This window comes from Mastomys coucha, unplaced genomic scaffold (genome assembly GCF_008632895.1).
Source record: "Mastomys coucha isolate ucsf_1 unplaced genomic scaffold, UCSF_Mcou_1 pScaffold14, whole genome shotgun sequence".
Lineage (NCBI taxonomy): Eukaryota > Metazoa > Chordata > Mammalia > Rodentia > Muridae > Mastomys > Mastomys coucha.
This window is the reverse complement of record NW_022196896.1, coordinates 64,012,111-64,024,904: the sequence shown is the minus strand read 5'-3', so window position 1 is coordinate 64,024,904 and position 12,794 is coordinate 64,012,111. Positions and strand designations below refer to the sequence as shown.

The 12,794-nt window shown below is 41.8% G+C and overlaps 1 protein-coding gene across 4 annotated transcripts in view; it reads left to right on the top strand.

Annotated features, from left to right (window-relative positions):
• Uggt1 (UDP-glucose glycoprotein glucosyltransferase 1) overlaps positions 1–12,794 on the top strand; it is a 103,424-nt gene that overhangs the window by 16,373 nt on the left and 74,257 nt on the right. For all 4 annotated transcript variants that reach the window (XM_031367145.1, XM_031367144.1, XM_031367147.1 and 1 more), the window contains exons 4-6: positions 1,176–1,306; positions 4,871–4,983; positions 8,397–8,571. In XM_031367145.1, coding sequence (XP_031223005.1) covers positions 1,176–1,306; positions 4,871–4,983; positions 8,397–8,571 — 419 coding nt within the window. The remainder of the gene's footprint in view (positions 1–1,175; positions 1,307–4,870; positions 4,984–8,396; positions 8,572–12,794) is intronic.

Here is a 12,794-nt window from a genome sequence, read left to right as displayed (position 1 = left end):
GGTCAGCGGGCAGGAGGGCCAGGGAGCAGGAGGGTCAGCGGGCAGGAGGGTCAGTGTTCAGATCTTGGAACTCTGCTGAGCCAGGTAGACATGATAGCCACCTGCTGTTTTAGCACTCAGGAGGCAGAGAAAGGGATCACCAGATAAAGCTGGATGGTAGATTTAGCTGCAACTGGCATGTTCTGGTGTCATAGAGAGAACTTGCCTCAACAAGTAAGTGGAGAGAGATTGAGGAAGATGCTTGGTAAAAATTTTGGGCCTGCATATACATGTAGGCGTGTTCATGTCTCCTTGAAACAAGTGTGCTCTTACATACATGTGTATACACCACACTCATGCCAACTCAATATTTTTCCAATTGAAGATTTTATATTTTTTAATTACTGATATAGCTCATACTGCAATCAAAGCTATATAAAAACTTGGGTGTCTGTTTCTTATATTTCTTGCTTGCTTTTGAGAGCCATTTAAAGCATTTTTAGTTTTATTTTATTTATTTTTTTATACTACACTAAATGCACATGTACACACACGTAGACACATCTTTATGCCACAGTCTTGGCACAAATAACTACTTGCTGTGTAACAAGCTTTGTACCTTTCCTTTTTATTTATTGGAGGATTTATTCATACTAGCACACATATGTCTTTTTCTTCTAAACAGCTTTGCCTAGCTTTTTTGTTTAAATGCTCACCATCAAATTATATGACACTATCAATATCTTATAAATCTTGTTGTGCTCCTTAGTGTTTTAGAGCACACACAGATAGATGTCGTCACCTCTGTCTGTGGCATCCAGTCAGTAGTAGACACTTTGATAAATGATGTGGTAAACAAAGACATATTCTGGGATCCAAGCAGTGCTAGAGCTGGTCTGTGGAGGCAGATTTAGAGAAGTCTACATTCCTGAGTGAGTGATCTCACAGCTGAACTCCTGATGGGGCAGGGTCATCTTGGTGAGCAGGGAAGCAGCAGTCCAGGCAGGCAGCGTAGCTCAGGGAGGGAAGAAGTGTCTGTGTTATGGGAATTCTCGTCACTTGACACAAGTTCCCGGTGGTGGTCCACTGGAAACAGTTTGCTATATGCGCTGTTACAGCGCTGGCTTGTGCTTGGTGCCTGCCCTTCCAGCTTGTCCGTAGTCATGCCCGTCTTCTGGCTTGTGCTTCTTCTACAGATACTGAGCATTCCTATTATGATGCCATATTGGAAGCTGCATTTCAGTTCCTGTCACCTCTGCAGCAGCATTTGTTGAAGTTTTGTCTCTCTCTCCGTTCCTACTCAGCCTCAATTCAAGCCTTCCAGCAGGTAAAAGACCTCGTGTGTCCAGGGGAACAGCCTTTTGTAGGGGCATGGCGTGGTGATTTCATTGCTTGTCAGACATTTTTTTGGGGATTAATGATTTATTTTTAAATAGTGAGCAAAACTGATGTTTTTAAAACATTAAAGTCTTTAAATCTTAGATGTTCCCTTCCCTCCCTGGTTTTGGGAATGGAACATAGGACCTTGGACATGCTAGGCAAATTAAAAACCTGATTACTGAGTCATAATCTCCTCACTAATCACACATAAATAAATTATATATTAGTTTTCTTGCTTTGGGACTGAACTTGGATATCAGAAATTTTAAGGAATGATTTACACTTATTTTTATGTGAGAAATGAAAAGAAAATTGTCACAAGAATGACAGCCAGGTACTGTTAGGCAAGATTGTCTGGAAGATGTAAACTTGCTAGACAGTGAGCTTGAATCCAGTCACAGCCTCTGGATGTAAAAGCAGAGGTTACAAGAGATAGGCAGTGTGAGGCAATGCCAAGGGCATGTAGCCTGAACATCTAGGATCAGAGAGCCATTTTAGCAAAGAGGTCTGGTTCACAGTATGAGTAAAGGAAAAGACAAAAGAAAAGGAGGCTTCAAAATGTCCATGCAGGGATCTTGTTTGGATCTTGGAAGAGAGGGACACGAGGAGAAGCAGATGTGTACATGTCAACTAGTTACTTGTATGAAAGAAATGTGGATTTTTAAAACCATCCTGTGTTATAAAACAAAACAGATAGAGAAGACCACTCAGAACAGATTGTGCGGGTGGATCACTGCGAAGTGAGCACCTTTGTACCATCAGCTGCTGCCATTCAAGTACTCCACGCACTCCGTCAGAGCCACTATTGTTCTCCAGAAGGAGCCATGTGGCCATTTCCTGCCAGAATCACCTCTTAGAGTTTTGTTTTTATACTGTTTTATTGTCCAAGAATTTACTGGGTAGACCAGGCTGGCCTTGAACTCACAGAGATCCGCCTGTATCTGTTTCCTAAGTCCTAGGATTAAAGGCATGCACCACTGTTTTTAAATCGGGTTATCTGCTTTCTTGATGCCCAGTTTCTTTTAGTTCTCCCATATTCTAGATTCTACTGTCTATCAGGTTATATACTTCGCCCATCAGGTAAAGACTTCGCCCATTCTGTAGGCTGCCACGTTGCTCTCAGTTGATGCTATTTCTCTGTTCCTGCTTGTGGATCAAGATGTGAGCTCACAGCTGTTCCCACCACTATGCCTTTGCTTCACCATCACGGGCTCTCAGCCTCTAAGCATAAGCCCAGTTAAACACTTTATTTTATAAGTTGTGTTGGTTGTGGTACTTTGTCACAGAAATATAAAAGTAACTAATTCACTGGCCTTGAACTTGGTTGGCTGTGTAGCTGCTACTGACCTTGCCTATGCTAAGTAGTACTCTGGTTGAGCTACATCCTTAGCCCCTGTATTAATATTATAAGGAACCACAGACTGCTTTGCATAGTGACAGCCCCATTTTTACTTTCCACCCACAAAGCACAGGGTTTCAGGTTCTTCTCTGTACTTCCTTATTTTTTATTTTGGACACTAAGGGTGAGATGTGTAGTCACATCTTGGTTCTTCTCTTTCTTTCCCCCTTTTCCTTTCTTTTCTTTCCTTTGGTTTTTTTGGTTTTTTTGAAACAGGGTTTCTCTGTGTAGCCCTGGCTGTCCTGGAACTCACTCTGTAGACCAGGCTGGCCTCGAACTCAGAAATCTGCCTGCCTCTGCCTCCCAAGTGCTGGGATTAAAGGCGTGTGCCACCACAGCCCGAATAGCTTATATTCTTTCCACACCATCTACTTCAGTGTTCTGACCCTTAGAGGAGGTTGTAATAGCTGTCCCATTTAGGGGCTGAGTCCCCTGACATCACCTCTCTTTGGCACTTTGTCCAGTTTCTGTGGAAATGGCTACACTGCAGTCAGAAGCATCTCCAGCGATGGCATGGACATACCACACTAACCTGTGGGTATAAACACAGATGAATATTTAGAATGTAGTCTGATGCCACAAAGTAGTACTAGTAGGCTGCCTCCTAGGGTTCTCTCAGATTTACAGAACTAGACACAAGTACCTTCGTCTTTGGAGCGGCCTCAGGTCCAGCCATTTTATGGTTGGCCACTGCCATGACATCCGTGCCACAGGTAGGTCATCATTGTAGCCCAAAAAATTCACATGGTGGTCATGAGCTGTTTGATGTAGGTGCTTAGGAATTGAACTTGGGTCCTCTGCAAGAGCAGTATGTCCTGACCACGGAGCCATCTTTTTAGACCCAGCAATAGAATGTTACCATCAACATCTGGTGGCGCCACGCTCAATGGCAGCAGCTTAGATTGTCTTGAGGGAAGGGCTCTTGGGCTTCTTTGGTCAACAATTCCTAGGAAAACAATCCACACTGGGCACTGGAATTTTTGTTTAATGACCCAAGACTTCTGGTAGAAGCACCGTCCATCAATGAAGACTCTTTTAAAAAGAAATGCAGTTTTTAAATAAGCTCATATGATCATAGGTTTCCATCCTCTTTTCCTGCCCACTGCCTCTTTAGTTCCCTTGGATCTCAAACCTGCCCCCCCTTTCATCTCTGACACGTCCTACGACCTCCTCTCTCTTTCTGCCCCCCTTTCCATCCTTCTGGCACCTCTCAACATTCAGCATCAAACATAGAACTCTTAACAATTGACATAGAAATTTTATTGCATATTTATTTATTATTTATTTACTGTGTGTGCATGTGTATGTATGTGTGTGTATGTATGTATGTGTACTCATGCATGCGCTGTGCAGGTCAGAGGACAGCTTGCAGGAGTCAGGTGATCCCTTCTAACATGTAGATTCTGGGGATTGAACTTAAGTGGTTAGTTGGTATTTTAAAGGGGCTAAAGAGATAGTTTAGTTGGCAGAACACCTTTATATCTGGGTATAGTGGCCTATACTTGTAACCCCAGGGCTAGGAGTTAGGGGAACATCAGGGAGATCTGTTCATCTCAGCTGAGCTTCAAGTTAAGTGAAGGAGGCTTTCTCAAAAATAAACTTGGAGAATTAATCTAGAAAAGATACTCCATGTTAACTTCTGACCTCAACATGCATATACATATGTACAGGTATACAGAAACACATACACACACAGAGAGAGAGAGACAGAGAGAGAGAGAAAGAGAGGGAGAGAGAGAGAGAGAGAGAGAGAGAGAGAGAGAGAGAGAGAGAGAGAGAGAGAGAGAGAGAGAATGAATCCCTGACATTTTGAGCCAAGGGTTTTTGAAGTACAACCTGGATTCCTAGATGTCTTTTGATAAGTCTGAGAAAAGATAAAGTGTAGCCTTCTCTTGTGGGATTATAACACCAGGACTGACCTGGGGTATACCAGAGGAACTGAATAACAATAACTGAGCTCAGTCAGAGCTCTGGCTTGGAATGCTCTTACCACCTGGCCCACGTGGGTGTTCAGCAGATGATTGATGGTGGATTATCATTTAACCACGTGTTCATTACAAAATACATTTCTGTCTTGTCTTTGAGTAGAACATGTATTTGTCTTCCTGACAGATAGCAGTTGACGAGCCTCCCCCAGAAGGATGCAAGTCATTTCTCTCAGTGCATGGAAAGCAGACTTGTGATTTAGACACTCTTGAGAGCCTGCTGCTGACTGCACCCGACAGGTCTGTTGTATCCTTCATCTAAATGTGGTACATGCCTTGTGCCTTTGCTCTATCACATGCAATCTGAGTTGAATTTTGTTTTGTTTTCTTCTTTGTTTGTTTGTGTGTTTCAGATATTCTCACTTGGTAGTCCTGGCCTAGAACTAGGACAGACCAGGCTGGCCTTAAACTCACAAAGATTGGCCTGCCTTTCTCCAGGGTGCTGGGATAAAAGGCGTGTGTCTCTATTGACGCCTGGCTGATTTTTGTCTGTCTGTTAAGAAAAGGTATTGATTTATAGTCCAGGCTGGTCTTGAACTCAGTCTTCCTGCCTCAGCCTCCTAAGTGCTAGGCCTATGAACATGTGGTACACGCCTGGTCCTCTGAGTTTTTTTTACCTTACCATCTGCATGTATTAGAGAATGGCTACTAGCTAGAGATTCACCAGATGTGAACATCAACTCCATTACTTAAAGTAGTTTTGTAAAATGATGAAAATTGGTTTGTTTTCTCATGTTTCAAAATTATAACCACTTGATATTTGTCTTAGTCAGGGTTTCTATTCCTGCACAAACATCATGACCAAGAAGCAAGTTGGGGAGGAAAGGGTTTATTGAGCTTACTTCCACATTGCTGTTATCACCAAAGGAAGTCAGGACTGGAACTCAAGCAGGTCAGGAAGCAGGAGCTGAGGCAGAGGTCATGGAGAGATGTTCCTTACTGGCTTGCTTCCCCTGGCTTGCTCAGTCTTCTCTTTTATAGAACCCAAGACTTCCAGCCCAGGGATGGTACCACCACAAGGGGCAATTGAGAAAATGTCCCACAGCTGTGTCTCATGGAGGCACTTCCCCAACTGAAACTCCCTTCTCTGTGATAACTCCAGCCTGTGTCAAGTTGACACAAAACCAGCCAGTACAATATTCCTGTTTTATTGGGCAATGATTTTTTTCTGAGAGATTTTATAGGCTTTGTTGTTAGCTTATCAAAGAATACTGTCTGTCCAAAAAGCCGGCACCTGAAGTAGCAGAGATTAATATAAATGATCTTTTAGGATATTATGAGTAACAACAGACAGTATTTAAGAGATATCAGAAAACTTGATTTGAATAATGAAAGTACAGTTTTCTTTGTGTGAGGAGACTGGGGTCTCCTTCAGTGGACACCTAGCATAGTATGCATTTGGCTGGCTGGCTGGAGTAGCAACCTCTCTGTACCTGCTGTAGGCCATGTGATGATGGCTCTTTCTACCAGAAACATTAATGGGATTTTTGGTTGTGTAAGTCTTCTGTAATGACATTGTCAGATCAGTAACAAATTCTCTGCCTAACACATGGCACTAGTGTCTCTTACTCAGAATGACAGCAGTACAGTATGTTCAGGTAGCTCAGCATCAGGGTGTGGGTGGATATTTGAGAATGGCAGTATGGCAGAGCGATGCTTTCCTGGGTGAAATGTAACTGGAGGCCAGGCAGTGGTGGCACCTTCCTTTAATCCCAGCACTTGGGAGGCAGAGGTAGGCAGATTTCTGAGTTTGAGGCCATCTTGGTCTACAGAGTGAGTTCCAGGACACCAGGGCTACACAGAGAAACCCTATCTTGAAAAACAAAAAAAACAAAAAAACCAAAAAGAAATGTAATTGGAGACATTGTGGTTCTTTTAAAACTGTGTTGAGTTTGTGAGAGCAACTGTGCAGACCTATGTAGAGTGGTGCCTCCTCTCCGGAGGTAGAACTGCCTTTAATAGTCTACTGTGTATCATTTTTATAGCTTTAAGTTTGTACAAGTAAGTAGGTCTATTTCTGTTGAGAGACATCTTCCCACTTGATACATGTAGGTGTACTTCAGTATTTTTAACACCCACGTAAAAATGTCCTGATGCAGGTTTTTAGAGTTGTTTCAAATTTTGGATCTTTCCCATTATAAAGAGCATATTTTTTCATATGTAGTTGCCCTCTGTTGAGTGGGTTATTAGAACAGGGATTGGTGGGTGTGTTACTTTCTTTTGTTGCTGTGACTGAATACCATGGTGAAAGACTACTTAATTTATTTTACTGTAAGATTTCTGTCTGTCTTTGCTTTTTATTGCTGTGATAGCACACTACTATTAAAAGCAATTTTGGGAAGAAAGGGATTATTTGGATTATAGTTTGTCCTCAGAGGAAAGCAAGGCAGGAATCTGGAAGCAGGAGCTGGAGCAGAAGCCATGGAGGCACGTTGCATGCTAACTTGTTCAGCTTGCTCTTTTGTGTAACCTGGACCGTCTATCCTTGGGTGGCCATGCCTACAGTGGGCTAGGCTTTGTCCCATCAATCATTAGTCAAGGAAATACCCTACAGATTCACCTATAGGCGAGTTGGATGGGGGGCATTTTCTCAGTTGAGGTTCCCTTTTTCCAGATAGCTCTAGGTTCTCTCATGTTGACAAAAAACCTGAGCAGCTCGGTTTCCAGAGGCTGGATGTCTGTCATGGCAGAGCAAGTATGGAGGCAGGCACAGGAAGTTGAGAGATCATGTCTCATTCTCACACAGGGAGCAGAAAGAGTAAGAACTGTAGTGTGTGAAGGCTATAAAGCCTGTCCCCAGTTGTGCTCTTCCTCTGTGTTCCAAAGCTTTATAACCTCTGTCCAAACAGTACCACCAACTATTCAAATACAGGAAGTATTCAAATACGGGAGCCTGTGGGGGACATTCTTCATTCAGACCACCATAGTAGATCATATTTTAAGAACTTTTAATGTCTTGATGCTGGTTTTAGAAAGTGTGGTGGTTTTGACTTTTTTGTTTGTATTTTGAAAAGTTTAAAAAAATTAAGGGGCGGTGGTGGCACACTCCTTTAATCCCATTACTTACAAGGCAGAGGCAGGCTGATTTCATGAGTTTGAGCTTGGTCTACAGAATGAGTTCCAGGACAGCCAGCCCACACAAAGAAACCCTGTATCGGAAAACAAAACAAAACAAAACAAAAACCCCAAAAAACTAACCAAACAAAAAAGCATTATAGGAAGATCATAGTAGCAAACATGGCAGAGAGGGAGGCTTGCTCACAAGTTACTTGCTTAAAGTTTTATCTGCTGCTGAAGTTATTTAGCCTTATATTTTCAGATAAAATTACAGTCACACTTCATACAGTAGAAAAATATGCTGTAGATTTAATGCTGTGGGATTTGATATGCACCCTGGCTTCCCTTCCCTTCTTTTTAATGAGTTGATGATATTTAATAACTTAGTATTTTATAATTAATATTCATGTAATATACTTTTATTTTTATAGTCATGAACGAGTAAAGCTCATACTTGACAATATTCTAAGTACAAACTGTTTAAGACTGTGATGCCCATATGGAGATACTTAAAACCTTTACTAAGTTTTAAAAGTTGTTGTCAAAAGTGTCCTGGATTTTGCTTAAAATTTTTTTAATTGAATATTTATTTCCAGACCTAAACCTTTATTGTTCAAAGGAGATCACAGATATCCCTCATCAAATCCTGAAAGTCCAGTGGTCATTTTTTATTCTGAGATTGGCCATGAAGAATTTTCTAATATTCACCACCAACTTATATCAAAAAGCAACGAAGGCAAAATTAATTACGTATTCCGACATTATATATCTGTAAGTATTGACTTATTTTACAATTTCTTGAATATTAATTTGTTTAAAATGACTTTTACAAATAATTTGAAATTCTTTTTTTTTTTTTGAGAAATCCAGTACTTTTATCAGATCTCTCTCTGTCTCTGTACTCTTTCACTTGTCTCTTTCTCCCCCTCATCTCCCTCCTTTTCCCTTTAATTTTTTTCTTTTTTTTGAGTCAGGGTCTCACTTTGTTACCCTGGCTAGCCTTGAACTCACTATGTAGATTAGACTAACCTCAAAGTCATAGAGATCCACCTGCCTCCCAAGTGCTGAGATCAAAGGTGGGAACCACCACACATGACATTTTTAAATTAATGAATGTTCTTACTTTCTGTTTTTAAGAGTGTGTATGCCCAGTGTGTTTCTCTCTCTCTCTCTCTCTCTCTCTCTCTGCCTCTCTCTCTCTTTCTCTGTCTCTGTCTCTGTCTCTTTCTCTCTGTCTCTGTCTCTCTGTCTCTCTGTCTCTCTCTGTCTCTCTTTCTCTCTCTCTCTGTCTGTGTGTGTGTGTGTGTGTGTGTGTGTGTGTGTGTGTGTATAGGTCTGAAGTTGATGTGTAATAACTGCTTGATTGCTCTCCACTCATTCTCCTCCATTCACTGAGCAGTCTCTCAGTTGAACTGACGGAGCTACATCCACAGCTAGCCCACTAGCTCGGGGTCCTCCTTGTTTCCACCTTCCATGGGTTACAATTAGAAGCAGGCTACCACAGCAGTCTGCGTGTTGGTTTCCTGCTTGGGTGGCATGGGCTGTACCTGCTAAGGCACTTCCCTGGTCTGCATTAGATCTCTTACTTGCACACGGTGGCGCCTTCCTTGCTTGCCTCTCCAGAGAAACATCAAACAATTACACTTAAAAAGTGGGGTAATCATTTGGATTTTAAAATGAACTGCAAAGAGCTAAGTATGATGGCTGATTCCTATAATCTCAACACTTGGAAGTTTGAAGCAGGAGGATTACTGTGAATTCAAGGCCATCTGGAGCTACATACTGAAATTTTATCTATATCTTTAAAAAAAAAAAAAAACCCAAAACCTAGGAATTGTGTAAAACTTTTGTACATTAAAACTTAAGATAGTCATCCAGCTGTCCATAACCCTTAGGCTTTTGAGTCTTGAGCCCAGGACCTCATATTTCCTGGGAAGCCAGCACTTACCCTCCTGAGCTGTACCCCAGGGTCTCTCTCCCCTAGCGGACCTGTTTTGAAGCACGGTTCTGTTGAGAAGTCTTGTTGAGTTATCTGGGCAGCCTCCAGGAAGACTTTGAACTTGCAATCCTCCTGCCTCACTGTGATCACAGGTCCAACTCACCAGGCCTAGCTAAAATTGATTATTGAGATCTCTGTGTGTATTTGAGCTTATTTGTTTGTGGGGTGTGCTTGTACAGCTGTGTTCTCTTCTGGAGTCTGTCCTCACTTTCCACATTTTCTTTTTGATATAAATATATATATATATGTGTGTGTGTGTGTGTGTACATATATATGTGTATATATATACATATATATACACACACATACACACATACATATACACACACATACACACATACATATACATACATACACACACACACACACACACACACACACACACATTTTTTTTTTTAAAGTGTCTTGACAAGAAAATCTTGACTCTTGATCAAGAAGGTGTGCTCCTCACAAGCAGAGGTGCAGCACTCTGGGGCAGGAAATGCACTTCGGATTCTAATACAGTCACGACTGTGTCTGTGCCCATTGCCTTGGCTGCCTCACTGTCTGCCACAGACTGCTTTAAAAGTTTTAAAAGAATCAGGCCAAAAGAAACGGAGAGAGAAAACAGGTCGGCCACTTTTAGTCACTTAAGTTCCAAGAAAGCAGGGCTGTTCTGTAAACATGATTGGGGTGGAGGGGGAGCAAATTAAAACATTGCCTCAAAGTCTTACAAAGTGGGGAAGATACTGATATCTTCTACCAGATACAGTGCAGTGTCTGATATGAGAGACTAATACTCTGTCTTAGAAGTCCCTCCTTAGTGCGTGTGCTCTGTTGTTCATACTCATCAGGAAGATGTTGGTTCTCTCTTCATCCTTTCTTAGAGAAACTGCTATAGGAAGGGGTCCTTCTTTAGTGATAGCTGACCCAGTAAATCTGAGTTAGGCCCCTAGTACAAGACAGTAATTATTCCATCTCTTTCATTGGCATGGTCTCCCTGGGGGTCCTTTAGCCAGAGCTTGACCTTATCCCATTGGAGTGTTGAGTCTCCACCCAGGCTAGAGAGTCTGCTTCATGACCAGGAAGTATTTTGCCTAGTAGGCCTTCATTATTACTTTTAACACCCACACCCCAAGAGGTAACCTAAGAATCATTTAGGAACCAGATCGAAGGTCCCAGCCCCAGACACTTGGCCTTTCTAGTCTAGCAGGGATGAGGCTGCCAGGGCTCCCAAGGACGTGTCTGGCTTTTAGTTAAGGGAGAAACTAGTTTTCATTGAGGGTTCTTACACTAAACTGTGCAGCCAGTTCTGTCTCCTGTTCTCATTATCCGTTCGCTCTGAAGAGGTAACTCTTCATCATTGTGTTGGGGTGATGACCAATCTGGTTTCATACAGCTGAATTTGGAGTGTCAGATGTCACAGTTTTGGGGTACTCCTCCAGAGGGCCTTTCTAAAAGACCTCAACAGTTAGATGTAGGAAGGAAAGAATCATTGACTGATGTCTGGAAAAATGTGAGGGAGATGTGTTTACCCTAGGCAGGGAGAAGCCAGAGACATTGGGCTCATAAGAACATCCATCTGCTGGGTCCTCCTCAGGGTTCTTTTGGCCTCCAGGGCAGACTGGACAGCGGTGAACCAAAGTCTGTTTTCATGCACTCTGAAAACTGTTGGATAGATTAGAAACAATGGGAAGTCCCTCTCGGATGGCTTCCAGAGAGGGACAGAGAGAAGACATTTAGCTATCATTTGAATTTTTTTTTTTTTTAAGGTTAAAACAATACTGAGCCTGCCTTACTTGGATAGGGATTGAAGTGTTTAATTGAGCCAAGATATGAGGTCTTATATCTGGGTAGCATTTTTTTTTTTTTTTTTTAATTAAGAAGAAAATCACTGGGCTGGAGAGATGGCTCAGCAGTTAAGAGCACTGACTGCTCTTCCGGAGGTCCTGAGTTCAAATCCCAGCAAGCACATGGTGGCTCACAACCATCTGTAATGAGTTCTGGTGCCCTCTTCTGGTGTGTCTGAAGACAGCTACAGTGCACTTACATATAATAAATAAATAAATCTTTTAAAAAAAAGAAGAAAATCACCAATGAAACGTAATCTAGGTAACAGCCTATGTAGTTTTAAGTGTAACGTCTGGGAACTGTTCTCCCCTGGATAGTTACAAAGCCTAACAAACACACCCATCATTTTAGTTTGGGGTTGTATTTTTGTGATGGGTGTTTAAGATGATGTAGGTGGCCAGAATTTTTTTTTTTTCTTCTTCATACTGTCAAGTTGAGGGTCTAGTTCTTGGGTCACTTGTGCTTGAGAGAAACCTCTGGTCCCTTTGCCAGTTCATCTGTGTGACCATAAGCCAGAGGCTGGCGTGACCTTGCCTTTGCTTGGAAGCAGCGAGGAAACCCTTTACATTTGTAGATTGGATGCTGGATGAGTGGTGTCTCCGTGGTCTCCCTGAATGAGGAGGGAGCAAGAAGTTCTTCTTGTAGTTACAGGCCATTTTAGAAGCTGCCCCATAATCACCTGGGAGCTAGATGCTAGTTGATCTTGGAGGTCAAGGGGAATACATTCTCCCTTTTAGTCTGTCTGACCACACTAGTATAGCTTCTGAGTATGGTTATTAAATACCCAGAGGATTAGCTATACCCTTTTAACTACTGGGTAGTATTTCAGAAACTAGGCATGTCTAAATAAATGTTGATGAGACAGTCTTTTTAATGTACTTGTTGAACTTTGACCTTATTCTTTTTGGTATCTTTTTATTTGGTGGAAATGGAGATTTTCTAAAGAGGTGGAATAAAGCAGAATTAATATAAAATTAAACTTGTATCACTGATTATTTAGAATATTGAAATCTTTAAAGTTTGTGTGTCATATACTTCAGTAATGGTAATTGGTCAAAGTCCAGTTTTTTACTGCTGCCCTCCGCCGACAAACCCAGACATTGGATTATGACCAGGTTCACAGGGATCAATTCCCCCTGAGGAGTAAGCCTTTTTTTTTTTTTTT